The sequence below is a fragment of the Hypoxylon fragiforme genome (assembly GCF_022984875.1).
Source record: "Hypoxylon fragiforme strain CBS 206.31 chromosome Unknown GGS25scaffold_7, whole genome shotgun sequence".
Lineage (NCBI taxonomy): Eukaryota > Fungi > Ascomycota > Sordariomycetes > Xylariales > Hypoxylaceae > Hypoxylon > Hypoxylon fragiforme.
The window spans coordinates 2,236,291-2,263,283 of record NW_026054762.1 but is presented as its reverse complement, the minus strand read 5'-3'; the positions used below and the strand labels follow the sequence as shown (position 1 = coordinate 2,263,283).

The 26,993-nt window shown below is 49.1% G+C and overlaps 7 protein-coding genes across 7 annotated transcripts; 2 read left to right on the top strand and 5 right to left on the bottom strand.

The window, feature by feature from the left end:
- Positions 1–3,777: 3,777 nt before the first annotated feature.
- GGS25DRAFT_379471 (carbon-nitrogen hydrolase) lies at positions 3,778–5,236 on the bottom strand. Its single transcript, XM_049258257.1, has one exon. The coding sequence runs from the start codon at positions 5,117–5,119 to the stop codon at positions 4,100–4,102; it is 1,020 nt and encodes a 339-aa protein (XP_049114906.1). The 5' UTR covers positions 5,120–5,236; the 3' UTR covers positions 3,778–4,099.
- An 82-nt stretch (positions 5,237–5,318) lies between these two features.
- Positions 5,319–6,615, bottom strand: GGS25DRAFT_500242 (GAF domain-like protein). The gene is given in 5 exon segments (XM_049261849.1): positions 5,319–5,848; positions 5,931–6,011; positions 6,148–6,149; positions 6,161–6,267; positions 6,346–6,615. 5 exon segments carry the CDS (start codon positions 6,346–6,348, stop codon positions 5,493–5,495), a joined length of 549 nt encoding a protein of 182 aa, XP_049114905.1. The 5' UTR covers positions 6,349–6,615; the 3' UTR covers positions 5,319–5,492.
- A 6-nt stretch (positions 6,616–6,621) lies between these two features.
- Positions 6,622–8,834, top strand: GGS25DRAFT_379414 (uncharacterized protein). The gene has a single exon (XM_049258256.1). The coding sequence runs from the start codon at positions 7,064–7,066 to the stop codon at positions 8,510–8,512; it is 1,449 nt and encodes a 482-aa protein (XP_049114904.1). The 5' UTR covers positions 6,622–7,063; the 3' UTR covers positions 8,513–8,834.
- A 240-nt stretch (positions 8,835–9,074) lies between these two features.
- GGS25DRAFT_533338 (ArfGap-domain-containing protein) lies at positions 9,075–12,060 on the bottom strand (the record flags this gene model as incomplete). The annotated part of the gene is made up of 4 exons (XM_049265666.1): positions 11,329–12,060; positions 11,240–11,256; positions 11,017–11,127; positions 9,075–10,949 (listed from the first exon to the last, which is right to left on the bottom strand). Exons 1-4 carry the CDS (start codon positions 11,441–11,443, stop codon positions 9,075–9,077), a joined length of 2,118 nt encoding a protein of 705 aa, XP_049114903.1. The 5' UTR covers positions 11,444–12,060.
- An 891-nt stretch (positions 12,061–12,951) lies between these two features.
- On the top strand, positions 12,952–14,660 carry GGS25DRAFT_500226 (RmlC-like cupin domain-containing protein). The gene is made up of 2 exons (XM_049261848.1): positions 12,952–13,710; positions 13,789–14,660. The coding sequence occupies exons 1-2, from the start codon at positions 13,540–13,542 to the stop codon at positions 14,089–14,091; spliced, it is 474 nt and encodes a 157-aa protein (XP_049114902.1). The 5' UTR covers positions 12,952–13,539; the 3' UTR covers positions 14,092–14,660.
- Positions 14,661–15,179: 519 nt separating this feature from the next.
- On the bottom strand, positions 15,180–19,379 carry GGS25DRAFT_533337 (uncharacterized protein; the record flags this gene model as incomplete). Its single annotated transcript, XM_049265665.1, has 5 exons — positions 15,180–15,337; positions 16,854–17,183; positions 17,357–18,092; positions 18,444–18,485; positions 18,549–19,379. The coding sequence occupies 5 exons, from the start codon at positions 19,377–19,379 to the stop codon at positions 15,180–15,182; spliced, it is 2,097 nt and encodes a 698-aa protein (XP_049114901.1).
- Positions 19,380–20,125: 746 nt separating this feature from the next.
- GGS25DRAFT_500219 (PHD/FYVE-zinc-finger like domain-containing protein) lies at positions 20,126–26,893 on the bottom strand. Its single transcript, XM_049261847.1, has 6 exons — positions 26,158–26,893; positions 22,932–25,344; positions 21,580–22,862; positions 21,494–21,517; positions 21,277–21,445; positions 20,126–21,206 (listed from the first exon to the last, which is right to left on the bottom strand). Exons 1-6 carry the CDS (start codon positions 26,548–26,550, stop codon positions 20,533–20,535), a joined length of 4,956 nt encoding a protein of 1,651 aa, XP_049114900.1. The 5' UTR covers positions 26,551–26,893; the 3' UTR covers positions 20,126–20,532.
- Positions 26,894–26,993: the final 100 nt, after the last annotated feature.

Sequence of the window (26,993 nt, the reverse complement as noted above, 5' to 3'; positions counted from 1 at the left end):
AATAATCAAATTGATAATTCCTGTACTACATAACTATGTACACACAATTTGAAGTTACCCAAGCTTGTCCATGTAACAAAGTAATTGATGAGTACACTAAGTTACCTACTACCCAGGTACAGTAGGTACATAAGGTTGGTTACCTACATACTGCAGTCTGCAGTACCTTATGCAGTTTTTCGATTGGATTGGTTGAATATTGTATAACATTGAAACTTCAACTTCAACTTACATCTTGCTTACCTACCTAACCTACTACACTGCACCTATAAGGTGCATGTAAAAATAAAACTACACCTACATACATACATTAGGCACATTGATCTCGCTGCACCATTTCGTCCAATCGCGTGTTATAGATGAAGCACGTGTATTCTCACCGCTCTGTATAACTTAAACAAGTCTGAGTATTCATCCAAAGTCCAAAGTCCAAAATCTCGATGCCTTCGTTTCGTTCAACTCGCCCCTCTTCTATGTTGTGTTGTCTCATATTGATGTTTTTACTAGGTACTCAGATAGGCAATGGGTCATGCGACCTGTTGCCTCTTTTCTGATGCGTGCTTCGTATGGTGTATGGGGCTTGGTTACAGTGGACTGGGACGAGTGGGCTTCGCTACCACGGTGTGAACTGCATGAGCGATGGCATCCATCTAGAACACCTGGGGATTTCAATCGAGGCCGCCTAGGTCTCGTGTCCACTTGGCAAATCCATTACGCTTCTTCCTTTTTGCCTTCCTTTTTCTTCTTCTTTTTTCTTCTTTTCTTTTAGGTCCCATTCTACGGTATACTGCGGTATACTGTGTGGGAAGAAGTTACAAATAGTTGCCCAAAACAAGTGGCCTTGTTCAAGTTTGTATTAACTATCATACAAACACACATACACACATAGCTACAGCACAAAAGCCGTTGCTAGTTGTACAACATCCTGGCTATTCCCATGAACGCCTATGTTTCAAAACACTGTCTCGAGGGAACGACGATTAGGACCGAGGGATCGTCTTGCCCCGAATACGACATCGCCTAGGTTTTGTGCATGCGGAACACTGCATGGTATTTACGTCAATTATAATGTCTCACCTCATTTGTTGTCGCGATTACGAAGCACGACCCTTCTGCCTGCACAGCTGGAGGTATTTTACATCACCGTCTCATGCCTAAGATTCGATGCTACGTAAATGAGCCCGGGTATGAATTCTGCAAAGAGCGCATCTAACGCGGATTTATCTTGATCAACCAAGGGTGTGAATCGAATTGCAACACTTGGTGCACGACGGAAAAGTTCCTCGCCATTAATCATCGTCACCCCCACTGCTAGCCATTCATCCTTCCGCTTGTGTCGAGTAGTTATATACAATCGATTTCGCAACATCGCGAAATAATGCCATAATCGTAGAATATTGACCTCCCCCGATCACCCCATTTTCCCGCCCCGGTCTAGACGTTCTGGGGAATCCTTACAGACCACCCTATCGTGACTTACCTACAGTTTACCTACAGTTTACCAATGGGAGCCAAGCTGATCATCGTCATGATTACAGACAGTGTGCAGGCCGGGTACCGGTTACGTTGAGCCGCATCCGAACCAACTACTAGGTTAGTCTAATGACTTTAGGGAAGGGGAAGTGAATTGATTGTACGGATTCGCAGACGACATCCATGGAAGCATATTTGCCAAGCTATAAAATTCCGCCACTCCCTCCGGTAAAGCAGAAGAAACGTGCAAAAAATCCCCCCCCCCAAAGAAATTCAATGAGGCGGCTGAGACAAGAGTCAAGCCAAGAGAAAGAGGCATTTTCAACAAAACATGTCAAACCAGTTGCCGAGCGGCATCGGAAGAGGTGTTGCCACGCAGAGCACGGCATGTACATACATAGTAAAAGATAGATTCTGTGGGATCTCTAATCCATCAGCTGGTTGGTCAAGCCCCCTTACTTCCCACACCATCCCACCGCCATACCCAGCCACGGACTTTTTTTGGGGGGTGTACACGTCCTCTTGGTAGTTCACGTCAGGTCGCCAAGAAAAGAAAAGAAGCCGCCCTGGGGAACCCAAAAGCTGTATACCGAAGCACAGTTGACGCCATCTGCGTAATTTATGGATATATCGGCATTTACATATGCGTTCCTGATGGAATACCTACCTAGCCTACCTCTTGGTTGAATAAAAGCCAATATAGAGCAGTTACTCGCATACTAAATTAGGAGGTACATGCATAGATATATCAATGATATATATTGATTGATACTTATCGTCTTATCAGGCAAACACCTACCTACCTACCTAGTAGTAGCTAAACGCTTCAATAAACTGCCACTGCTACCACCTTCTTCATTGTCCGTTCAGGAAATTGCTCGCGTGCCTTCTTCTTCCTCTCCCCTCTCCCTTTTTTACTCCTATACTAGGCGAGCATTGCGGGTGTGGAGGAGGGGCGGAACGGGAAGAGGCAAATTCCCAACGGCTCTCTCTTCTCTCGATCCTGCACACAAACTGCAGTACCACGGTGTCACCGCCGCGTAGATCGAACGCAACCACCCTTGTGCCTTTGCCGTTCCTCGCGATCGACCATGTTGGGTCATTGATACCATTCATGCATAGGCAGGTATCGTCATACCCTAAGTCCTTTTTTTTTCTTCTTCTCGCGTTTTACACGTGACTAAAAAGGGGGAGGGGGGCGGAGATCCGTGATACCTACTTGCACGGACTGGTGCTTACTGGAAGAAGAGAAAGAGAGGAAAGGGGAAAGGCGGGAGGCCGTATCCGATTCGGGGGTTGTGGGAATATAGATAGATAGGTAGGTAGGTAGGTATCTACTTGTTTACCAGCAATGCAATGGGCGAAAATGTTGTATAGATACCTACCTAGGTAAAATAAAGATTCCAGCTCTTAATCAAGAACTACCCTACCGAGGTTAAGTTACTATGTAGGTTAGGTAGGTATTTTGTACCCCTTTTACCTTCATCTATGCCACCTCAACGTCAAATATCAATATCATCCAGATCCTCGACACTCTTCATTGTAGCCTTAGAGAGCTGGCTTTGAGGCTTGCCAAGATTGCATCTAGGCACGGAAGGTCACGCGAGTGTGTAGCATGTGCAGTTAAAAGAGATATGTATTAAGATCAGAGCGGGAGAGTGTAATAGACAAAGAAAGAGAGAAATGAATATTAGGTGTTTGTCTTCAAACCAGGGGTTGGTGGTTGAAAAGGGGGTAAGCCGCTAAGCTCACATCACACAAGTCAGGTAGGTACTCATACAATGCAGAGCAGGCTGCTCCATACTAGCTAGGTAGAGGTTATCCAGATCCAACATCCGGTTAGTTAGGTAGGCGAGTAAGGGCTTGCGATGTTCAAGTTGGCCTCGGCCCCCCCGAGCAGCGTTATGCAAGGGAGCCTCACCCACGATATCACGCATGTTTTGGTAGGTAACAGGCACCTGTCCTAATGAGAGCTTGTACATAGGTGCTTGCTCGCTGTGGTTTCCGCAAACAATACTATTCAATCCGGCGAACCTAGGACACCGATGCCGACACTCTTGCAGAATTCGAGCAGGGTTTTGAAGGATCTCAGGGGCCGCCGCTTTTGGCTAGGAGCCGTGTTGGTGCAAGACCACGAGTACCATGACTCAGCTTACATATGCGATCAGTGAAATAGAAAGACAGGGACATCCTCATTCTATTGCTCGGGGAATGGTGGCATTGCCGTGTTGTCAGCAGCCCGAGTCTGTCTTTCGCACTGATGCCGCACTTTGTGCCGCGTAGCGTGATCCGGCGACGGAGACTCCAGATGAAATAGACTGAGACGTGCAGCCATGTTTCTTACTAGCCCCTTTCTGTGTTGTCGAACAAAGAATACTTAGGCATTGTTGAAGAGAGGTGCTAGGTAGATAATGTGCAGTACGCCGGTGGTCTCCATCTAACCTAACCTTATACTTAGGTATGTAGTTGGAAGTAATAACTTGAACAAGTATAACACGCCGTATTATTTGAAATTGATTAGTACAAGTTGTAGATATATACCTATGTACCCGGGACCCGGGGGTAGGCGGGCATCTTTAGTAGAATATCATCAACCATCCACAGCCACGCAACCGACTCGACTCAATCATTCGTCGAAGCGAATCTTCCCCTCATTGACATCGGGGTAAACATCGAACCGCCTCTGCGCCGTAAGCGGGATATTCCTCCTCGTCTCCTCGACGACCTTCCCATCCAGCTCCCACGCCACCACCCCCTCCCCCTCATCCGCCTCCACCAGCACCCTCGCCATCGGATCAACGATCAGACTGTGCCCCCAAGCATGGTACGACGCGCCCGTGTCCCTCGCGGGGCTGCACAGCGCGACATAGAGCTGGTTATCGACGGCGCGCGCGCGCGCCTGGAGCTCCCAGTGCAGCGGGCCCGTCGTGAGGTTGAACGCGCCGGGGTAGACGAGCGCGAAGGCGCCGCGCCGCGCCGCGATCGTCGCGAGCTCGGGGAACCGCACGTCGTAGCAGATGGCGACGGCGATCCTGCCGTACCCCGGCAGCTCGACGAGCGTGACCTTGTTCCCCGGGTGCAGCACCTCGCTCTCGCGGAACGTGATCTTCCCCGGGATGTCGATGTCGAACAGGTGCACCTTGCGGTGGCTCGCGAGCAGCGCGCCGTCCGGGCCGAAGACCAGCGACGTGTTGTAGTACTTTTTCGACGCCGGGTCCGGGTCCGCTTCCGGGATGGAGCCGCCGACGAGGAAGGCCTTGGCCTCGGCGGCCATGGCGGAGAGGGCGTGGTAAGACGGGGACTGGGTGGGGGAAGGGGGGCCGGGGAGGAGGGTCTCGGCGTAGGAGGGGAAGTAGTCGCACCCGTAGGGGGAGTTGAAGCACTCGGGCAAGACGATCAGTTTGGCGCCGGCCTGGGCTGCCTCGACGACCTTGTCGCGCGCATGGGCTAGGTTGGCGGCCTTGTCGGGACCGCTGGCGAGCTGGATGCAGGCCAGCTTGATGGGCTGCTTGAGCACGGGGGCGTTGGATGTGGCCATGGTGCGGAAGAGGGGGGATTGGATGAGAGGGGTGAAGTTATTATTGGTGGTAGCTGAAGATAAGCTTCGAGATGTAAGTGTTCTTAGAGTTCTAAGAGCAGTTCTCATCGTTATCGCTACCGTTGTTGATCTTCGTCGTCTGCGGAGATAAAGTACATGTAGGTACCCAGTATATGTATATAATAGCTCTAGTGCTCTACTCCGGCTGCGAGATCGGGTGGGTTGGTATCTGCAATACTAAGGTTATCCGGTGCGGGGACATGCATCGGGTTGATGCATGTGGGGTTGATCATAGTTGGAGAAACCGGGACAGGATGGTTACCCCAAAATGGTTACCCCAAATAGGGTAATGATATGATATCGTTATAAGCAGATGAGTTATGGTATCTATGTTCGTGATGTTTTCAGAAATGATGAATCTATAACTGGCTTCATGAAATATCCTGAAAAATAATGATAGAGGTACTGTATAAGTTTGCCTTCACCAGTCACAACTCCTCCCCAACAACTCTGCTAACTTTTCCAAATTCTTCTTATCCACCTCGTCGAACCCTTCGAGTTCAACACAGTCAATATCAATAATAGCCACCAGCTTTTTCGAGCCCTCCTCTTCTATAACAATGGGCACCACGATCTCACTCTTGCTGTCCCCGTCACAGGCGATATGGCCAGGGAACTGCTCAACATCCCGGACCATTTGCGTTGTTTGAGTCTCCGCCGCTGTACCGCATACCCCTCGACCGAAAACGATGGTCTGGCATGCGACTTTGCCCTGGAACGGACCCAAGATGAGCTGTGGCTTTGACGAGGTAGCTTTTGGATCAAGAACGTAAAAACCTATAGTTTTTGTGGCAAAGAGTGGTAAATCCAAGTGTTCGGTAAGATCAGAGATGACGATAAAGCAAGGCGTTTCACTCACCTGCCCAATTCACTCTGTCACTTGGTGAAGGTAATGATTTATAGGCGTGCCATAATAAAGAGGCAGTGTTGGACAAATTGCTTCAAGGCCTTGTCAGTTGAGTCTGTAAATCACAGCCAACGAATTACTCTGCTACATACCAGACCTAAAGGGGCAAAGACATGAGCGTGAGTTTACTAGGTTAGGTACCTAGGTATGCATGAGATGGGATCTTTTAAGGCTCTTAACACACCCAGTTTCTTTGACCGTCAAAGAGGCCTTCTGCTTGCAAGAGTACTTGGGCATAGGCTTGCTCCTTCGTTACGCCGGCGGCAAAGTTCGATGCATCTGCATGAACCTAAGAAAACTTATGTGAGTATGACTTGTAAGGTTGATTACATTTGAACTAGAAGATGTGAAAGGCCAGGTTTCGAACCATTCTGCAGAGATTATTTACCGCCTTGAAGCGTTAGTTTTCGGAACCCAGTTCGAGTTGGAAGTACACTGAGTTGCCGTAGCTAATATATAATGGCAAGAAATGCTCATAGAAACCTCAAGACTTCCAAATTATGAGGGGGAAAAATCAGATTCATGAGCACGCGATTAACAGGGATCTACTGTACAATACCATAAAGCCCGCTAAGCTGCCTACTACTACCAGTAGTCTAGTACACCTATAAAGTAGCAGAGGCTGCTTACTCATCCACGGATAGCTATAAAAATGTTGTATAATCATCATTGAAGAATTGAATACTTGACCCTAACCACATGCATCTCTCAAAATAGCAGCAATATTGCTAATGGCTATTATCCGGGGTAGACAGGGATTCGTACAAGTTTATTAGGTAGAGCTCCACGGCGGGCTTCCCCTGGAGATGTCTACAGACTACTCCAGCTTGGTACCTCTCGGAGGCAGATGCCCCGGCTGTTTCTTTTGAACCACTCGTTATTTTGCCATTTTGTTATTTTTTTATTTTCATGTATTATTTCAGAGAAAATCTATGGTAGATTCTACTTTATGTCTGGTTTACTTCAGTAGAACATCTACCTCTTTTAAAACGTAAGATTTAGGACATTAAAGACGGTAGAGAGAAGAAGAAGAAGAAGAAGAAAAAGAAAGACAAAACCCCTGAAATGGGATAGACTCCGTCGCGATGGGCCGGATGACGATGATGCGAACGAGCAAGCGAGGCCCAGCCTCCACCGCACGTCTACGGCAGGTCGTCATAATATCAGTGATGTGCCTGGCGCTATACTGCTTCCTGCTCGTGCCAGACCACAGCCTCGATTCCTCGCGGTCAAGCATGCTGGAGACGTTTCCGCGCCCGCAGGCCAAACCCGAGTCTGAGTCGGCGGAGGAACTGCCGCAAGCACTGCTCAACAACCGCCTCCTCACCTCCTCGCAATGCCGCGCGACATTCCCAGGTCTGACCAAGGAAATCGACGACGTCGTCGCCAAGGGTCCCTTCACACTCATCCGCAACCCTCACGGGCTCGGCCCAACAGTCGCCCGGATCCGCTCCGGCCAGCTGTCGATCCTGACGTACGCGCGCAAGGCGGATCTATCCAAGGACATGCTGCAGCACCGGTCCGCAACGCTACACCAGATCGCCGCCGCGCTACTCACCACACCACCCTCTGAGCCCGTGCCGGACACCATCATCGCCTTCAACCACGAGGACGACCCGAAATCGCACACGCTCTCGTACGCGCGCCCCGCAGACCCATCCCTCAACGGCCCCGCGAAGCGCTTCTTCCCCATCCCGCACTTCAGCTTCTACTCCTGGCCCATCCGCACCGTGGTCTCGCAGGCGCGCGCCGCCGCCGCCATATCGCGCATCGAGACCGCCACAAACCCCCACAGCACCTGGGCCTCCAAGCCCGCCCGCGCCATCTGGCGCGGCACACCCTGGTTCAACAACCCGCGCCTCGCCCACCTGCGCTCCGACCTCGTCCTCCTCGCGCGCGACAAACCCTGGGCGGACATCGAGGCGCTGCTGCCGAACAACAGCAACGCCCTGCCCATCGAAGACTTCTGCCGGTACCGGTACATCGTGCACACGGAGGGGGTGACGTACAGCGGGCGCCTGCAGTACCACCAGCAGTGCGGCAGCGTCGTGCTGGCGCCGCCGATCGCGTGGATGCAGCACCTGACGCACCTCGTGAAGCCCGTGTTCAGCGCCGCGCTGCAGCTGGAGGGGTCCGCTCGCTCGGCGCCTCCAGATGCCTCGTTCGCGCGTGGTGGTGGCAGCAGCCAGCCGAAGAAGCCAGCCCCCTACCCGGCCCCCTGGGCCCTCGCCGCGTGGCCCACCTCGCACGACCCGTCCACCGAAGCCAACATGGTCTTCGTCGCGCCCGACTGGACCGACCTCGAGCCCACCATCGCCTGGCTGGAGCAGCACCCCGACACCGCGGCCGCCATCGCCCGCCGGCAGCGGGACCTGTTCTCGGGCCGGGGGTACTTTAGCCCCGCCGCCGAAGCCTGCTACTGGCGGGCTTTGCTCCGGGGCTGGAGCCAGGTTGTCGATACCGAGGGCCAGGGGTACGAGGAGCTGGAGGAGGTTCCGTGGGAGGAGTTTAGCTTGACGGAGGTGCACAAATAAAGGGATTTTATATTTTTCATAAAAGGTTCCAAGGTTACTTACCTAGGTTAGTTTTAATCTAGATCATGTGTCAAATCACATCATATCAAAGCAAAACAAAACAAGTGAAATCAAATCACAGCAAATAACACAATATAGCCAGGCACGGCAGGAAGTAGGTACCTACTACTAGGTAATGTATTACCCATTATGTACTTTTTTTTTTTATTTCTCTGAATTATTTGAGGTTTGCTATTTACCTGCACAACCTATGTAAGTAGACAGACACTATAAAGTAGGTACCCAAGTACCTAGGTAGTTATCGTGTGGCTGGCTGGCTTAGCTCTCGAGCTTCGTCCAATGTTCTAATCGACATTGAATATTATAGCTGTTCGACTACCTAGCCAGCCAGCCGCAGATTGGTACCATGAGACCCTTAGTACCTAGGCTATTACCTAATACCCAGTACCCGTGACCTATACACACTCGATGCCCGACTCCCTATTATTTTCTCGTGGCAACATCATTAGTTTGGTACCCCGTTATAATGACTAGGTATATATGTACAATGCATCCGTTCTCATTAACTGCTTCTCGCACTCAGGCTCGCAAATGCATCTGGACTGTGTCGGCCATTGTTCCACGCCATCTCCATACCTAGCGTCATGCTCTCTCGGCTTCTGGCACCCGAGGGAGTGCCATTAGGGTTGCCAGTAGGGGCGAATGGACTTAGTCCCAGAGCTGTGGCTGGGGCGGGATTGGGGGATGCTCCGTTACTGAGAAATGGGTTATTATTTCCTGCGAAAGGAGACGATGCTGGCTGTGGTGGGGGTGCCTGCGCTTGAGTTGACACAGGTACTGTTTGACTCGTTCCCACGCTAACTGCGTTCTGATCTTGGATTTGTGATTGGGCCGGAGCTAGGTGGGGATAGTTGAACAAAGCCATGATAGAAGCTGTATCGGCTCTTTGAGGTTGCTGATATCCCGGCTGGGATTGTTGATATCCCTGTTGAGGCTGTTGATGTCCTTGCTGGGTCTGTTGATATGCCTGTTGAGGTTGTTGGTACGCCTGCTGGGGCTGTTGGTATGCCTGCTGAGGCTGCTGGTATGCCTGCTGGGCTTGCTGATATTCTGGCTGAGGTGTAGCTTGAGCGGGCTGCTGGAGCTCATACCAGGCCTGTTGGGTGGGCTGAAGCTGAGGGGCCGAGGGTGATGGCTGCAGAGATTGGTTTTGGTTCTGGTTCATCGCAAAAAACGGATTGCTGCCATATGACGATTGAGGTTTACTATAGAAATTTTGCTGTGACTGCTCTGGGATTTGATTCAGAGTAGGTGATGTCAATCGTGTTGGCGATTTGGTAAAAGGGTTATTACCAAAAGACCCCTGACTTGAGAAAGGCGAGGTATTCAAAGACAACGAAGCCTGTGGCGCTGCGGGAGCAGGGGCCTGCAAGAATGGGTTGTAGCTTTGCGATGGTTGCGCCATTGGTGGAGGGTACGTTTGATTATTATTATTAAAAGGGAATGATGAATAGTTTTGGGTCTGGGCGATCGGTGGAGTCATCGGCGCCTGGTAAAAGGACTGTGTCATGGGTTGAGACGATGGCAATCCACCAGTATGATGCGGGAAAAGCGGCTGCTGGAACGGTGCCAAAGACAAGTTCTGTAGGCTCTGGTTTAGATTGAACTCAGCCTGCTGATTCGGCATGTCAAATGGGTTGGAGGCATAGAAGGGATTCTTGTTCTGCAGAGTTCCTGTCGATTGCGTAGACTGGGGCCGCGCCGGTTGGATGTCCCAAGGGTTATTTGATGCTTGACTAGCTGGACGTGGTGCCTGTGATGGACTGGACTTGGATAGCCCAATGGTAGGCCGTGGCGAGACAGGTTGTGGTGTCAATGACCGAGAAGTCGCAGGTAGAGAGCTCTCACGAGATGGCACAGGTAATGAAGACCCTCCACCTTCTCCCAACCGAACCAATGCTTCTATAGTCTTTTCCAAGCTCCCATTAACACCCTTCAAAATCATGGCGTTTCGCTTATCGTCTGTGAATCCCATATCCCTCAGCTGTGTTAACTTCTGTGCCATAGCCTCGGGGGAATCTTGCGGATGCTGATGCACACTGGCCCCAAATACTTTAGAAGCCTTGTTGCGGTTCTGCTCGGGACTGTGCGGGTGGTCGTGTGAGCCATGTGTGGTGTCGCGTCCACGAGAATCCTTCTTGGACCGAAAGGAAAAGAAACGACTGCCAGTTTTGGGTGGTAGAGGTGGCGGAGTGCCTTCGTCTGAACTTCCCGTATTGTGCTTTTTTGTCCCATTAACCGCTGCTTGTACATACTTTGCACGAATGAAACGTTCCATGGAAGAGTCAGCTTCGTCAACGTCGATAGGTACCGGTGGCTTCTTGTTCTGGGGATTGTAGATTTTGTTGGATGCAACATTTCCCACTCGTTTCATAGTCTGTAGGATGGGCATATTTAGCTATGATCGGGCAAAAGTAGGCATTCTCCATGATAGCTTTCCATACCTCGACTTGCTCGTTGGTCCAACTATCCATGCTCAGCGACTTGACCTTCGAGATGTGTGTGCCCAACTTGCGATGGATTGTGGCGCATCGCATGCACAGAAACACGCCCAACTAAAGTCATATTAGTATCCATTCTGTCTTAATGTGTTTTGGATATAGGTATAATTCGTGAAGATTAGGGAGCCGCGATGCTGAGGTAGAAATTTGGCTTTTGTGCACATACGTTCCATGATGCCCAAGCTAGAGAAAGATGAGATTAGTTAGACGGGTTCATTGTATTTCAGGCAATGGAATAGGGATGTCTTCACACACCTGGATTTCTTGCTTGACAATCGACGCAAACATTGTTTCCTGGAACGGTTTGTACAAGATCTTGTAAGGCCTTCTCGTTGCGCGCCTGCTGACGTTTGCTCATAAGACTAGACATATTTGCGCTCCTTGAAAACAAAAAGAATCGTACTGCTCACGAGAGCATCTGTCGAGAATTGAAATCGGCTGCAAAGGCGCACAGCTGAAAAGGATCGGGTTCCGACAACCAACTAGGAAAGTCGCGTGCAAAGCTGGGGACAGCGGAAAAACTGCTGAGCGCAGTGCTGAAGGAGGATGTATCTCGCCGAAATAGTGTAGTTATAAGCCAGGGGGGGGGCGTGACGATGTTCCTCGATTCGGATTAGGGCTTCATCAGCTTGTCATTACGAACTGCGATGATAGGTTGTAATAAGAAATAATAAGTATGAAAATAAGATGGATATGTAAGGGAGTACACGCTCGCAGACAACTATGTCAAATGTCAACAAATCCGTCTAATCTAGAAGTTCAACACGAAGAACAAGAAAAGAAGAATTCAAAGACGAAAAGAAAGTTGGAGAAAGACAGCGTAAGTAGGTATGTAAACTCCTAACGATCCATTATCGACACTCAGACTGGAGTATGAGAAAGGATCGACAGAGACGGGGCTCTCTCAAACAGGCCTGGATCGCAAATGACTTTTCTAAAGGGTAAAAGAAAGAAAAAAAAATAATAACTAGAATCCTATAAGCGACTCCACAAAAAGAAAGGAGACACGATTTAATTATAGTTCAGTACTTTAATACATTGATGATACTAGCCTGACATTTAATTCAAGTTGATGCCTGTACTATTGTACAAGTACCACGCACGCCAGGCAGCCCTCGCAGCTAGGGTTGCGGAATGTATTATTCAAACGTATTATTCGCGTATTATTCAAATATAATATTGCATTTTATTATAAAATGCAGTGGGTCCGAAATGGAAAAGTGGATCGGTACATAAGTGGAGTAAATTTTGCACCAAAATTTGGTGATATTACCTAATTTTACAGGTATCTAAGGCGCGTAAATCTCGATATGTCGTTTATGTGATCCGGCTGAACTAAGCTTTGAAGATTGCGTTGGACTTTGATCATAATGTGTTCGAAGAGCATGATCAAATCGGCGCCCCATTGCATAGGGAAAATGGCAAAAATGGCCATATAATTTAGCTTCAAATCTTGTAAATCTTCCATATTATTTCAGAGTGTAAAGCTTTATTGTATGTAGGTATATATTAAGTGTATTAGGTTAGGGTGGTCACGTGACCCACTTTTGAATAATACGGTATAATACGCATTTTACAGGGGTTTTGAATAATACGCGCATTTTATTTTAAAGTGCGCATTTTACGCAACCCTACTCGCAGCAGCGCAGCTACCACCAACGCAAAGCACGCCACAAATGATAGTGCTAAGGTTAGGTAGTTAGTACCTATGTAGTAGTGCTATGTATGTAGCCTACGCCGAAATTTAACCGTTTGTCACTACCCTGACTAGACCTTATTAATATGTGTGTAACTACATACATCGAGCACCTGCATCATTGATGTGCATGTACGTACTTGAGCCTCATTAGGTTAAGCTTCATGCGCAATAATCCTTTTTATGTAGGTGCATGGGCAGCATGGCAACTTTATCTTTATCTCTAAAGTTACATTTACCAAGACATGAGGCTGTTGATGCTTAGCTACCTAGGCTCACATCCATGATGTATCACTACAACTAGTAAATAGGACCCTATGTCTTGTAAGGAACAACCTTACATGACTACCTTCTAAATAACTATGAGTGCATAGATTTTAACGATGTTTATCTTTATAACTCATCATAGATTAGGCTTGGACTGTCTGTCAGCAAAGATGTCAGGCATTGTCAGCCCTTTACCTACATCCTACGTACTCTTTGCAGTGGTAGATTCCTATTGGATACTAGGTAGAACAGGAAACAGACAAGAGATACATTATCTTATCACATCTACCTACCTTAGCATGTATCATATTACTAGGCATCTAGCTAGAGGTGATTCAGGTAAGTGCTAGGTATGTATCCCTGGACACCGAGTACGAGGCACCCGAATAAAATAGCAATGATTATATACCTACCTACCTAGGCTTATTCTCTATGATCTGTTCTATTATAAACTCCACGGCTTAGCTTCATCACCCCAATACCATACACGAAACCTACCTTCAATGTCCTATACTCTCAAAATAACTCAAACCATGTCTAATATAATCCTCAAGCCATCATTTCCCCCCAACCCTAATCCATCCGTGGATGCCGAGTCTCCCGAGACTCAAACCATCATCAAGTCTCTCTCGCTAATACCGCACGTGGAGGGTGGCTACTTCGTCGAGACTGACGTATGTAACTCAAGAAACCTACCTAGCTAGGCAGTCAGTGTTACCTGAGTAAGTTACTAACACCACCTTAACCCACAGCGAGACCCCCTTCTGATCCCCTCTCCCTTCCCGCCCAACCCGGCATCATCTTTCATGCCGCAAAGACCCGGCTTCGACCCAGCTGTCCGGAACGCCTCGACCACCATATTCTACTACCTAACTCCCCAGTCACCGCAGGGCTATTTCCACCGCAACCGCGGCAGGACGGTGCACACGCTACACCAGGGACGCGGGGTATATGTACTCATCCATGCCGATGAGCCGGACCTGCCGGGCGGCGGGAAGCGGGTCGAGACGTTCGTCGTCGGCCATGATGTTGCTAAGGGGGAGAGGCCACAGTAAGGAAGAAGCTTCCCTCTCTACCTACGTAAAAAGCTCGCTGTCAGAGCGGAAACTAACACTTTACTACCCACAAGGTGGATTGTAGAGGGGGGCAAGTTTAAGGCCAGCTTCTTGTTGCCAGATGATGCCAGCGGTGCCGAGAAGACAAGCGGCGGCCTGTTGATCTCCGAGACGGTGGTTCCGGGCTTCGAATTTTGCGACCATGATTTTATGGTTGCGGATAGATTAGTGCCGTTGGTGGGGGCCGAGAAGGCCGAAGAGCTGGGCTGGTTGGTTAGGAAATCGTAGATGGTAGTAGGGGATGAGAGAAAAAGAAAAGACTGTTGTGAAGAGGGCATTATACTATAGTAAGGGCTTGAGATCTGGACTTCCCTCAAAATACTTTCTTCGGATGCTAATCATTCCAAATTTGCTCACCTCTTGTTGCCAAAGTTTATTTTGCGGATTGACGATTTCATACAGGCACATATTCTCAAATAGGGGGTTACCCCTCGGCAATCCCCTTGTCTACAACCACAACCACATCATCGCTCCATTCTAGGATATCCAAACTGCTTATATCGCCATTTGTGAGTACAGCTTAGGGGGAAAGCTGTTGTTGTGTTTCTTTCGCCGACAGACAGCATAGAATCCTCAGGAATCTACAGAAAATCACCCATACCTCGCAGGCTCGGTAAGAGCGAAATAAAGCGCTTGCGTACCTAGGTATTTAAAAGAACACTACCCTGGGCTGGTATCGTCTCGGACTATGTGATACGAGTCGTCCACCCACTGGGGACTAGGATCAATGTCCAAAGCAGCCTTCGCCGCAGCGCATACACAATATCGATGTCGTTCTACCCCCCTTGGGGTATACCAGAGCCGGACCTCGAGCCCCTTTTCATCCCATCTCTCAAACTCCCCCAATAGACATTCCCACAAGTCCTTGTTCTTGACCGCCATTCTCCCTCTCCTGCACCAATCTTTCTTGATCCATTTCCTCAGCCACCTCGTCGATCCTTCGGCTACGTACTCGGAGTGGGTGGTGATGATGGTGATCGGAAGCGAAGTACTGCGATGATGCCACGGAGCATGGCGCGATTGTGGGTCTAGGATACTTCGTCGCCAAAAGGCCCCTTCGTCTCTAGCCGACCGGCCACGACGGCCGGGTGGCCATCGAGTCCCGGCCCATGAGCGAACGCCCAGGCGCCTTTAGCATATGCTTGGCCGTTGTGTATGCACGCGTTATCAGTGAAAATGAGAATGGCTCTAGGGTCATTATAATGAGTAAATCTGAATCTGGACTAATGTGTCTGGCCTAGGTAGCGAACAGATTATGAGGAACCTTGGTAACACGGATTAAGACGTATTGGATTACACTATGATTAAGACAGAAGTTTAATGTTGTGTTTGATTAGAACGAAGAATTGTGTGTGCAAATGAGAAACTCCCGAGGTCATTTAAAAGTTCATGATACAAATACATGCTACAGGAACTACAGGAACTACAGGAACTACAGGAACTACAGGAAGAGAGGAACGAGTTATTGAAGTTATCGGTAGAAGCTGTAATGCACCTAGGGTAATCGAGGTAGGTACTCTCGATGAAGATTGAGCAAATGTCATATGAGCTGATGAGTTACCTACGGTATACATCAGTAATACTAGGTATCATTGATTTAATAACGCCTGTCAACACATCACTTTCTTCTAACAAGAGTATAGAGATGAAATATCCATCATTGATACAGCAGTACCCCATCCATAGAAGCGTCTACGTATTTATCTGTCAGTCTTTGTTTGCTTCGGGGAGCTACACTATTATACACTGGCGACGTAGTAATCCCCTCTCTCCCCTTACCCCCCCCCCTTTTTCTTCAACTACCTCCTCCCTACTCTCCCCACCTTCCTCCTAACACCAACCCCCTGTTTTTAATTATTTTCTCGTAACAATCGTCGTGGAACTTTTTTGTCTTTAACCCCCCGTGCGAACAAATGAACGAATGAGGACGCCGATGAAAATGAATACGGGACAAAGGAGACAGCCAGACAGCAGGCATATTAGAAAAACCACCCACAGAAGGAGGAGGGGAAAGGAAGCAATTAAAAAAAAACATGAAAAGGATAAGATAAAGGGGAAGGGGAAGGGGAAGAAAACAGGCCGTCATCGTAAAATCGTAGCCTCGAAAAGAACCCCTAAGGAGATGAAAACAAAAGAAAAAGAAGAATTCGTTTCGTGAGAAACTCAAGTGCCCTGTCTTGTCTTTGGTAGATGCAATGCAAGCGTTGCCGCCCCCGAATTTTCGTCATTCTATGTTGATTCGTCTCATTCCGATGCTCATTCTCATCTTATCTTCATCTCATAATCGCCGTCGTAGTAGTCGTACTGGTCGTAGTAGTAGTCGTGCTCGTCATAATTATGCCCTCTCTTTGCTTTTTATCGTGTGTCTGCCGGCCAACCAGCCATCCAATGTTTCATCCTGCAACAGACCGACCCATGGGAGTAAGAAGATGGAGAAAGTTATGTGTGAAGGGAAAAACCGGAAAGCGAGCGAAAAAAAAAACTGCCTTTCTGAGGGATGGGAGTGAGTGTCGACAGCCACAGATCAGCCAACGGGGTAAAATGGGGGATATGTGAGTGGGTGAGTGATATGTATAAGGGCAAGCAAGGAGCGAAAGGGGGTAGACAACCCCCTTTGGCCTCCTCCTTCTTCCCCAGCCACAAGTTCTTCAATTCCCTGCGTCAGTAGTTGTTCACACACTTGCCAAAACCCTAAGCCATACGCGCCCCCTTCCCCTCCACACTAGGCGTCGAGCGCTCTTCTCCAGCACCGCCATTACCAGCACCCGCACCCTCCTCCAACGACTCGAGCGAAGAATACGGGTTCGTAGCAGTCATAAACCCACCTCCAGTCTTCGCCGAACTCGCACTCGCACTGCTGCTGCTGCTGCCGCTCATCTGCTGGAACTGGGTCTGGCCCGAGGAGGCGGAGGCGGAGGAGGGGGGGTCCTCCATCCTGATACCGGGGGATCCGGGAACAGCAGTAGTGTTAATCGTCATGGGTGAGGCGCGGCTGGGGGGACCGATGGGGCCGAAGGGGGATCCGTAGGAAACTGAGCAGGAGAGATGATTAGATTAGCCATGTCCTCCATCGTGCGTGTGCATCCTTTTGGGTTATATGCAGATAGAGATAAGATCAACAAGCAGGCGGGAGAGAGGAGAGAGGAGAGAAAGGGAAACGGGAAAACGGATAGGGGGGATAGGGAGAACGGGCAACATAACATACCTAGCGGGTTTCGCAAGCCACCACCGACACCACCGCGAACGATGCCCCGGCCCGATCCAAGAACCTTCTGCTCCGTCACGTGGTGGTGCTGTTCCGCGCTGCGCCGCCAGTTCGCGAGGCCCTGTGTAATGCCGCCGTTGCCACCTCCAGGGCTAGGGCCTGGGCCCGTGATCAAGCCCACCTCACCACCATTCCCACCTCCCAGACCTCCACCATTGGCACTTCCTCCCGCGCCATGGCCGCCACCACGTCCAACAACAAACCTCTCCCCCCCGCTCAACCTCGCCGTCTCCTCCCCTCCCCCTCCCCCGCCCACATCCCGCTGCCGCGACAGATCCGCCTGGTGCTTCTTCCACCACGCCGGGAACCCGTGGAACAGCCCCAGCTGGTGCTGCGTGACCTTGTCGAACGGCATCTCGTGCTTGTACTTGCACCCTTGCTGGGTGAAGGCGCAGACGCCCTCGTGCACCCACTTGTCGCAGTAGACCTTTGGGCGGCGCTGGGGGTGGTGGTGGTGATGGTGGTGGTTACCTGCTCCGTGGTGTTGGCCCGCGACGACAAGTGCGGTCGTGGTTGCTCCCGCGCCTGTGGTGCTGGGGGCGGGCGTTGGGGTCGAGCCTGGGCCTAGGCCGACGACGCCGGATGCGAGGGGGGAGGCGTGGTGGTGTTGGTGTTGTTGTTGCTGCTGCGATGGCGGCGTGGGGGGCGTCGAGGCGACGATGGTGTCGATTCGGGACTGTGGGGGGGTGGGTTTAGTGGTTAGCTTAGGTTCTATTAAACTTGGTATATCTGATACAGATGCATTTTAGGGGATTGGGATTGATTGCGTGTGAAAGGAAGACAAAGAGAGACGGGACAATTGGCTTGAGTGTGCTTCAGGGTTGAGTCTAGCAGTTGCGTTTGTACTATCATACTCAAGATAGCCACGTGTAAAATGCAATTACTTTAGATCAGAGCAGGGCTTATGCTTATGGTGTGTGATGTGTATTCAAGGGAGGGCAATTGGGGGCAGGGTGCTATCCATCCATCTCAACAAATCGCCAGTACAGCCCAAGAAAGAAACATGGGACTGAAACCTGGGACTCACCTGGATGTTGTCCGAAGGAGAGGAGGGGGTGTTGGGAGGGCTCTGTGCAAGTATGGTCAGACGGGAGAGGTAGGTACGAGAAACATCAAAGCGACAACTACTCACGCGAAGAGCGACGGGCTCGGTGTTGCTGGATCGACCGTTTGGAGGCAACGCCCGCGGCTGCGGCAGGACCATCATTCCGGAGCAGCTCTGCTGTAGGGCAGGGACATCCTTCAGAGGCGGCAACATGTCAGCTGGAATGAGGCGCGTGTACTGGCCATTGCCACGGTCGTAGCAGTACGCGTAGCTGGCATCCAGCTGCATGTCGGAAAAGGTCCCAGGTGTCTGGTAAGATGCCATTCCAGATGGTTGCGGGAACTGCTCCATGCGGGGACTTGCGAAGATTGATTGAGGGTGTCGGACTCTGGTGGTGGTGCTTGACATATGATGGCTGATGGGAGAGTCAAAAGGTGTAAAGTCGCCACTGGCCCGACTCGGAAGCACCGCTGCTTCGTCTGCTGCTACCTGCTCTCTCCAGTTGGAGGAGGCAAGGCCTCGAGAAGAAAGATTCAGTTGTTGCATACTTGATCTTAGCGTTTGCAACTGAAGATTCTGCTGGTTCTGCTGGTGCTGTTGTTGTTGGTGCTGTTGTTGAGTTTGGTGTATATGGGGCTTATCTGTGGAGAGTTTGGTTCTACGATCGTTGACTGATTGGAATGGGTTTCGATCCATGTTGGGTCGACGATCGAGAAGGGTGCTAGGGTTTTGCTCTATATTGAGGTTTAAATTGAGATCTAGAAGGGATGAAGCACCAGGAGATTCCGAACCATGGGTAGTAGAGGCAGGAGAGGTGTTTCGAGTGGAAGTTTGGGAGACTTCGGAAGAGTAAGACAGGTCGGAGGGGGAGTTAATTGTAGTGGTGCCGGAGGCAGTGGGGAGGGGAGATGTATCCATGTTGAAGGGGGAATTTTTAATGGAGTTTAATGAGTGGCCGCTGCCTGAACGGAGCAGTGCAATATCAAAGAATTAAGAACAGAGCAAACGGGCAAGATTGGGCACGCGCTCTAATTTATACCGCCGTGTTAGTCCGGGGTTAACAACGTCGGGAAGGTCTTATGAGACGGGATCGAAGGCGGCTTCAAGGATGAAGACGATAGTACTAGAGATATGTAATGTGCTAATACTACCAGGTAGATACTAGGTAAGTACTAACCATCCTGAATATATCCATGAATGTATGTGGCAGGCAATTTCTATGCTAAAGCCAGAGAAGATATGGGGAACCGTTTAAAAGGAGGTCTGAAAGGAGGGCTATGTCCAGATTGGGTCAAGCAAGCCCGCCATACACAGACACACACACGCACAAGCACGCACACATACACACACACACACACATACATACATACATACATACAGACGGATACAACAAATATCTACCTACCTGGGTATCCTTAGTTAGTTAGGTAGGCAGGCAGGCAGGCAGGCAGGCAGGTAGGTAGGTAGGTAGGTAGGTAGGTAGGTAGGTAGGTAGGTAGGTAGGTAGGTAGGTAGGTAGGTATGCACCTTACTGCTGGGCACCATCCCTACACGCATACCTACCATCACGGCCGTTTGCTGAGAAACCTCAAATAGGGTTAGATGCATCCTACGGATACTTGCAGTCATGTCTTGTGTTTCCCACGTGACAAAACCCCGTAGACGGTTGGACAACACACAGAATTGTCTTGGTTCCAATTTTGAATTCACTTCGTCCATTTAGTGAACAGTGAATCTTCTTTTCTTCTTAATCTTCTTTTATTCTGCCGCGTGTATATACATGTAGGTAGGTAGGTATGTAGGCATTTACCCATGAAGACCATGTAGCAATGCAACTACCTACATATGTACATGCATATATCAATGCATGCCGAACATTGAATACTATGAGTGCCTAGTAGCTAGTAGAGTGCAGATATCATGTTTCCCTATTCACAATGAAGCGGTGAAGCATCCCTCTCCTTAAAGCTGCAACCGGTAGAAACGCCATGATGCTTGGAGTTTGCATACTTCATCATACGTCTGCTTGCTGCTTGGGCCACAACTCTGATCCTTCATCGTCCAGCACCTTTCACCCCTTCGGTGCTTCGAGCTGCTGTAGCCGTTTGATTAGACTGCTCCTGTAGGCTTGAAGTCCAGGGGAATTCCTGAGATTATCAATTGCGACCCGTAACGAAACCTGCGAATTCAAATTAAGGCATGGATGATTCACAGAGTGTTCGGCTTTGCAAACGGGGCAAGGGTAGCAGTCAAAATTATGACGAATAGGTAGACTATTATTAGTAGGATTCGCCGGACGTCTTTCGTCAAAGACCTGTCGGCCTGCCTGCCAGTTCATGCTTTGGGATGTTGCTGGTACAGCAGGGGGAAGAGAGTTTAAATGACGAACTAGAGGCTCAGGAAGAAGAGAAGATGACGAAGAGGGTACAGAAGGTACCGAGTTAGGATGTGGTGAGTAAGGGGGTTGAGGATTGGGACGCATGCTCGGATGAAGTAGATGAGAAGGAATGTTTTGGTAAGCTGGATTATGAGGTATGTTCTGGATCGGCATTGGTGAACGTTGAACAGGAGGCATTTGTTGAGAGGGCAGTGGCCGAGGCTGAGGCATTATTACGTTAGGTTTTGCTGGTTTGGTGGAATTTTCTGCTGTGTTTTGATGTGCCTTCCGTGGAGGCTTCGCCGCATCGGTCGCCAACTTCTTCGCCATGCGGATATTGTGAGTGTGTTCCGTTTCTACTTGTATTGCTATTTCTGTAAGCCTTCTAGTTGCTGGACTCTGATGATGGTCTTGGTGATGGTAGAGCCAGGCCTTTACCTTTGGCATCCATGGAGTTTGTAGCCGTAGGAGCCCCTCGTTCTTCTAACCCGAAAGCTCCATCGTCGCCATCGTCATCGTCATCGTCATCGTCGACTTCCACGCCGAGATCGATATATAATTCGTCGTCGTCGTCGACATCGGAACCGCCGCTATCTGGCTCAGGGCGCTGTTTCTTTGTTAAAATATCATCATCAACACCTTCAATAAAACGTACTCTACTACTATTGTAGTTAATGGCCTATAGTATGTTGTGTTAGTCTTGGGCTACCTAGGCACCTATGTATGAAAGGGAAGTCCTACTTGAGTACCCCGTCGCCGAGCTCCGCGACCATACACCTCTTGCCGCGCGGCAACTTCTCGTTTGTGTTGTTCTTCGCGTGCCTTGAGAATATTTTCCCAAACGCTTGCGTCTGCCGTTGTTGCGTTGTTTTCGGTCGTGCTATTGACATTATCGACCAGTGTACCAGAGTTGTTCGCCCAAACGCGTGCAAATGAGAATTTTTTGTCAGCATTCATATCGTCGTCGCCGTTCGAACTTTCGATCCGGCTCCTGTCAAGTAACTTATCAACTGAGGCTGCATCGTACGTTATCTTTGCCCTGTCCTTGTCACTGAACAGGGACTCCGCGCCACGTTTCAAGATCGATTCTAGATCATTGCCAGAATCGTCCTCGCGGTCTATACTCTCGATAAGGGCATGGTCAAGAGCTAGCTTCTTCTTGCCAGCCTGCAAGATGTTCTCTTCAATTGACTCTATAGTTGTCAATTGGAAACAGAGAACTTTCTCTTTCTGGCCAATTCGGTGGGCGCGTGATATGGCTTGGAGATCCTGGTGAGGATTCCAATCCGGGTCATAAATGATGACCGTATCTGCTGTTGCTAGATTGATGCCAACACCTCCGGCACGAGTCGATAACAACATAGCAAAGAGCGGCGAATCCGGTGCGTTGAAGGCATCAATCTGTTTTTGTTTCTGCAAGGCGCTAAGTCCTCCGTCGATTCGTCCATGTTGAAGTCCTAGGCTGTTAAGAAAGTCTTCAAGGATATCGAGACAACGTAAGAATTGGCTGAAGATCAAGACGCGGTGACCTTTTTCCTTGAGCTTTGGGAGCATCATTTCTAGTAGAATGAGCTTGGGAGAAGCCTCAATTAAGTTTCGCCTCATTTGCTCCTCGCCGACGGTCTTGTCCTCAACTTCGCCACTGAAGCAGAACGGGTGGCATAGACATTGTCGTAGATCGGCTATGATGTTGGAAAGGTTCTTGCGGTCGCCAGCCTTCATTTTCCCCTTAGACAAGATTGCCTCGATGAGCTGCGGGTTACGTTGTATGATAGACTTTGAAAGCTTTTCCTGTAATACGGTCATGGTTACAGGAACGATGATCTGAGCCATTGGTGGTAAGAACTTCAACACATCGGCCTTGGTGCGTCGTAAGAAGTAAGGTCGAATGAGAGCATGAAGTTCGGGGAGGTTTTCCTTCGTCAGCTCGTTATACTGCTCGTTGAGAACCTCCGCATTGTTTTTCGGGTCGACGAACTGGAGAAGATTGAAGAGCTCCTTCTTATTGTTTTGCAATGGGGTGCCTATCACAAGTCGGTTAGTTTTCTTTCTTCTTTTTTCAAGTCCGAATTAGTTGTATGATCATCGCCTACCTGTAAGTAAAGCCCTATAAGGTATCTTCATTTCAAGTAGAGTTTTGTAGAGCTGCGTTTCATCATTCTTGAGTCTCTGGCCCTCATCGACGATCAAGCCAGCCCATTTGATACCGTGGAATGTGGCTTTCGCTGTACTAGCTGCCTCGTAAGACATGATCACAACGTGAGCTTTCATGCCCGCTTTAACCCCTTCAGGGAAAAGCTCATAGTTGTAGGCGAGCTCCTGAGAGGCTCTTCCGCCATGGTAGGTCACGACCCGGAGAGAGGGGGACCAATCTTTGAGCTCACGACGCCAATTGGGACAAGTAGCATTTGGGACCACAACAAGGAAAGGCCAGCATTTTGGCTGATCTAGCACAAGAGTGCTGATGAAAGTGACAACTTGAATTGTCTTTCCAAGACCCATCTCGTCTGCGAGAATGACATTTAACTGCTGGTGAAAGTTATAAAGGAGAAAATTCACGCCTTCCAGTTGATATTGCATTATTTTATGACCTTTTCTGAGACTCGATGGTTGTTCTTTTAGCTCGCACTCCTCCTGAAAGTCTAAGGTTCTGTATAAGCTAACGCTTTCCTTCATTCTTTGATGCTCGGCCGATGGGAAGTATTTTCCGATAACATACTCATCGTATGCAGCCTGGAAAGCGTCCCAAAGTGCCTCCGAATCAGGGTGGGGGGGTTCGTCCCACACTGCTTCCTCGTAGCTTAGCCCCTGAAACTTGACATATGCAGAGACTACGTGTGAAATTCGTGCTCGATCCTGCGCTTTGGATGAAGCACTGGAACCACGGCGATATTTCACATCGAGGACGACGTCTATCAGCATCCACTCTTTCTCAACTGCGGATTTGGTAGTCATTCGTGGGTACTCGTTGCCATCGCGTTTATGAAATGCGGTTCGCGTTGCAGGTGCCGCTATACCGTAGACCCAAGCCCCGGACATCCAAGTGTCATGACAATGTGAACGCCCGTCCCATTTTACGAGATATTCTATCTCATCTGCACTAAATTCTTCGGCCCGTTGGCTCTTTTGGTATGCATCCTGGTCGGTTGGTCGCCATGCAACTAATGCATGAATTTTGTGCTTGGCATCCAAACATGTCTTGCATTTCCATCCAACCGAGGCGTACTCATTAACACGCTCGTCTCGGACACTTGGCTCTTTGTCGGGACTCGTAGTCAAGGGAGGCAAATGCTCAAAGTGGTAAGCACACCTACACGTCGAACAGCGGAAGAGGACGTTGTTATGCTGGTTAATCAAATGGGGGGCAACGGATGTGATAGGGTCTTCTCCTCCATTTTCTGACCGCGCTGTCTCTTCTTGCTTCGGTGTTTTCTTGGTTGAGAATTCGGCACACGATACTCCACGAATCTTGCAGATCTGGCAATTCGCATAGCTTGGGGAGCGTGGATCCTTGCTTTTCTGTAGTCCGATGCAGAATCTGCATTGAAGTACAAAATCAGTCGGGCCAACCTTGGTAACCCTATGGTCACGTTGGGAGCGTGCTCCGATGCATTGCTTATGGTATGAGTAGGAGCACCCCTGGCAGAAAATGAGGGAGCCTTTGCCGAGACCAGCTGTTGATCCGCAAGATTCGCATTTGTTAGAGTGCGATTTTCGGAATTCGGATTCTCGAGGCTGTTCTTCGAACGTTTCCTTGATGCCAACATATTTTATAGCAGAGAGTGCCTTGTCCTCATCGAACACTTCATAATCGTCATCCATATCCGGGTCCTTCATACTCTTTGAGGTCTTGTTTGATCTGCTGGACTTTCGAGTTGGTTCAAATTCAATATCCGAGTCACTCAGCACATATCTCGCATTGCGCGTCTTCTGCTTTCTCTTTTTACGCAAAGATGCCCTAGCTGCCCCGTTGATATCAGAGCGAACGACAGGAATATAGTCGCTGTTTTCGTCGTTCTCGTCAGGTTCAGGTTCAGGTTCCCGCGCCAACTCATCTTCAGACTCATATTGGGTAAGTTGGCTTTGTCTTGCTTGATTTGTTGATCTAGTCGTCCTTCCCCCAGCGAGGCTAAGCAAGCCTGAGTGGCGGGCACTGCGTTTAGCAGACCTTTTCTTTACGGCTTCTTCATCATAATCTTCGTCGCCAAATTCTTCATCAAAGTCATTCAATTCAAGGGCATTGTCAGTTGATGTCTGACGTGAGGTTTGCTTCGACGCTTGTCTTGAGCTTCGACGCATAGGTGCGGGAGATGGCTCAGGTATCTTTGGCCGTTTTGTGAGGCGACGAGAGACAGATCCGTCCGACGAAGATTGGCCATCCTCGCGGCGAGGGTGCTTGTCAGAGTAGCCAGACATGACTGTTTCATCAACTTCAGTTCTTTGTAGTTGATATTCATGAGCAGCACGGTCACTGTTCGCCAACTCTAGAAAATCTTCGTGCGCGATCTATCGATCAGTAAGCAGGAGTGAAAAGTTGGACGGAAGAAAAGGAAAAAAAAAAAGAGTTGGGTGGGAAACGTTGCGTGTGTTGGGTGAGGTAAGTGGTGGTGAAGTGATGGAGACGGCGGGGCGGTTGAAAGAAAAATGACAATTATTGTTGCCAGAAAAATAAGGGAAGTATAAGTCGTCAATGCCGACGGAGCAGGAATAACACCTAACGCGAGACTTTTCACGCATCTATATGGCCTGGGTAACTCACCTAGTTGTTTCAATGTATTAAGAAACGATGGATGATATCGACGTGTAGAATGATCGACGCGGGTTTAGGATGCTTCCATGCATCGGCCGTGAAAGAAACAATTGTGTGTGAATAATTGAGGTGAAGTATGAGGGACAGGAAAAGGATGAAAGGCTGACGTTCGTTCTTGGAAAGACACGACAGCCAAATTGGTAGCACTGTTACCACGAAAGATGTGAATTGTTAAGGACTCAATGTTTGTAGAACGGGGAGGTGCTGCGGGTTTATATGGTATGAGTACAATTCTAGTTGGTTTCCCAAGTGACTGAAAGTGACTGACTTCAGGAGTAATTGAAATGAACGTTCAAGGCAAAGAAAACAAGAGTACCTAGAAGTACGCCATGCGTGAACGAAGTGCTTCCTTATCAGGTACCTCATTAGGTAGTTAGGTTTTGATCCGGGTTGATACATCAAGTAGTGCCCATCATATACCTAGGTATATATCTGCCTGAGGAAGCAATGAAAAATCGACGTAAGGAACTACATATATGGTATTAAACAATAAGATGAAAATCACTTACTTGATCTATATAACCGTCCTTAAATTCAACACGGTAGAATACTCTGTCGTCAAAAGCTTCTTCATCCAGGATCCTTTCTACAACTTGGCTTGGCTTTATTCTTTCGTATTCAGATGGATTTGGCGGCGGTCGAAGAACTATTTGAATGGGGAGTTGTCGGGACTTCACCGATAGGGGTGACTGATAGTATAGGTTGCTCGAATCATGCTCATCTGGCATACCATAGTCTGAGCCTGTATGAGATAGTTCTCGCACCCCTCCCATTATAATATCGTCATTTTCAGACAAGACTGCATCAGCCGACGTATTACTCGGCGCAAACCCCACCAAATCCATATCTTCTATACTGTCTATACCTCCTTCACCGTCCAAACTGCTAGCAGCAGAATCCATATTGTCGTACTCGTATGAATGGTGTATTCAAGTCTATGATCATCATTTAGCCCAAAAAATTGCCTTAATACATGAGGTCGTGTCGGAAAGTCGAGTGCAACGGAAACCACCAAAGTACTAATAATCGTATATCAAATCGTGAATCGGCGTTCATTACGGGGGCGTTCGTGAAAGGAAATTGATTTGGTGTTACGCTGGCCTTATGTCATATACACGCATACCTACCTGGGTATATCCTCCTCTTTAAAAAGAAAGGTAACAGCACCGTGGGCGTTGTGAAGGGATATGAATGTACAACGAAATGAATAGAGACATGACATGTCGTCCATTAAGACGCGCCGCTCGGAACATTTTAAATTTCACGCGTTGCATTTTAACGTTAATCTACCCTACATGTACCTAGGGCAGGTACCTAAGATACAATACTAATCTTGTACAGGGGT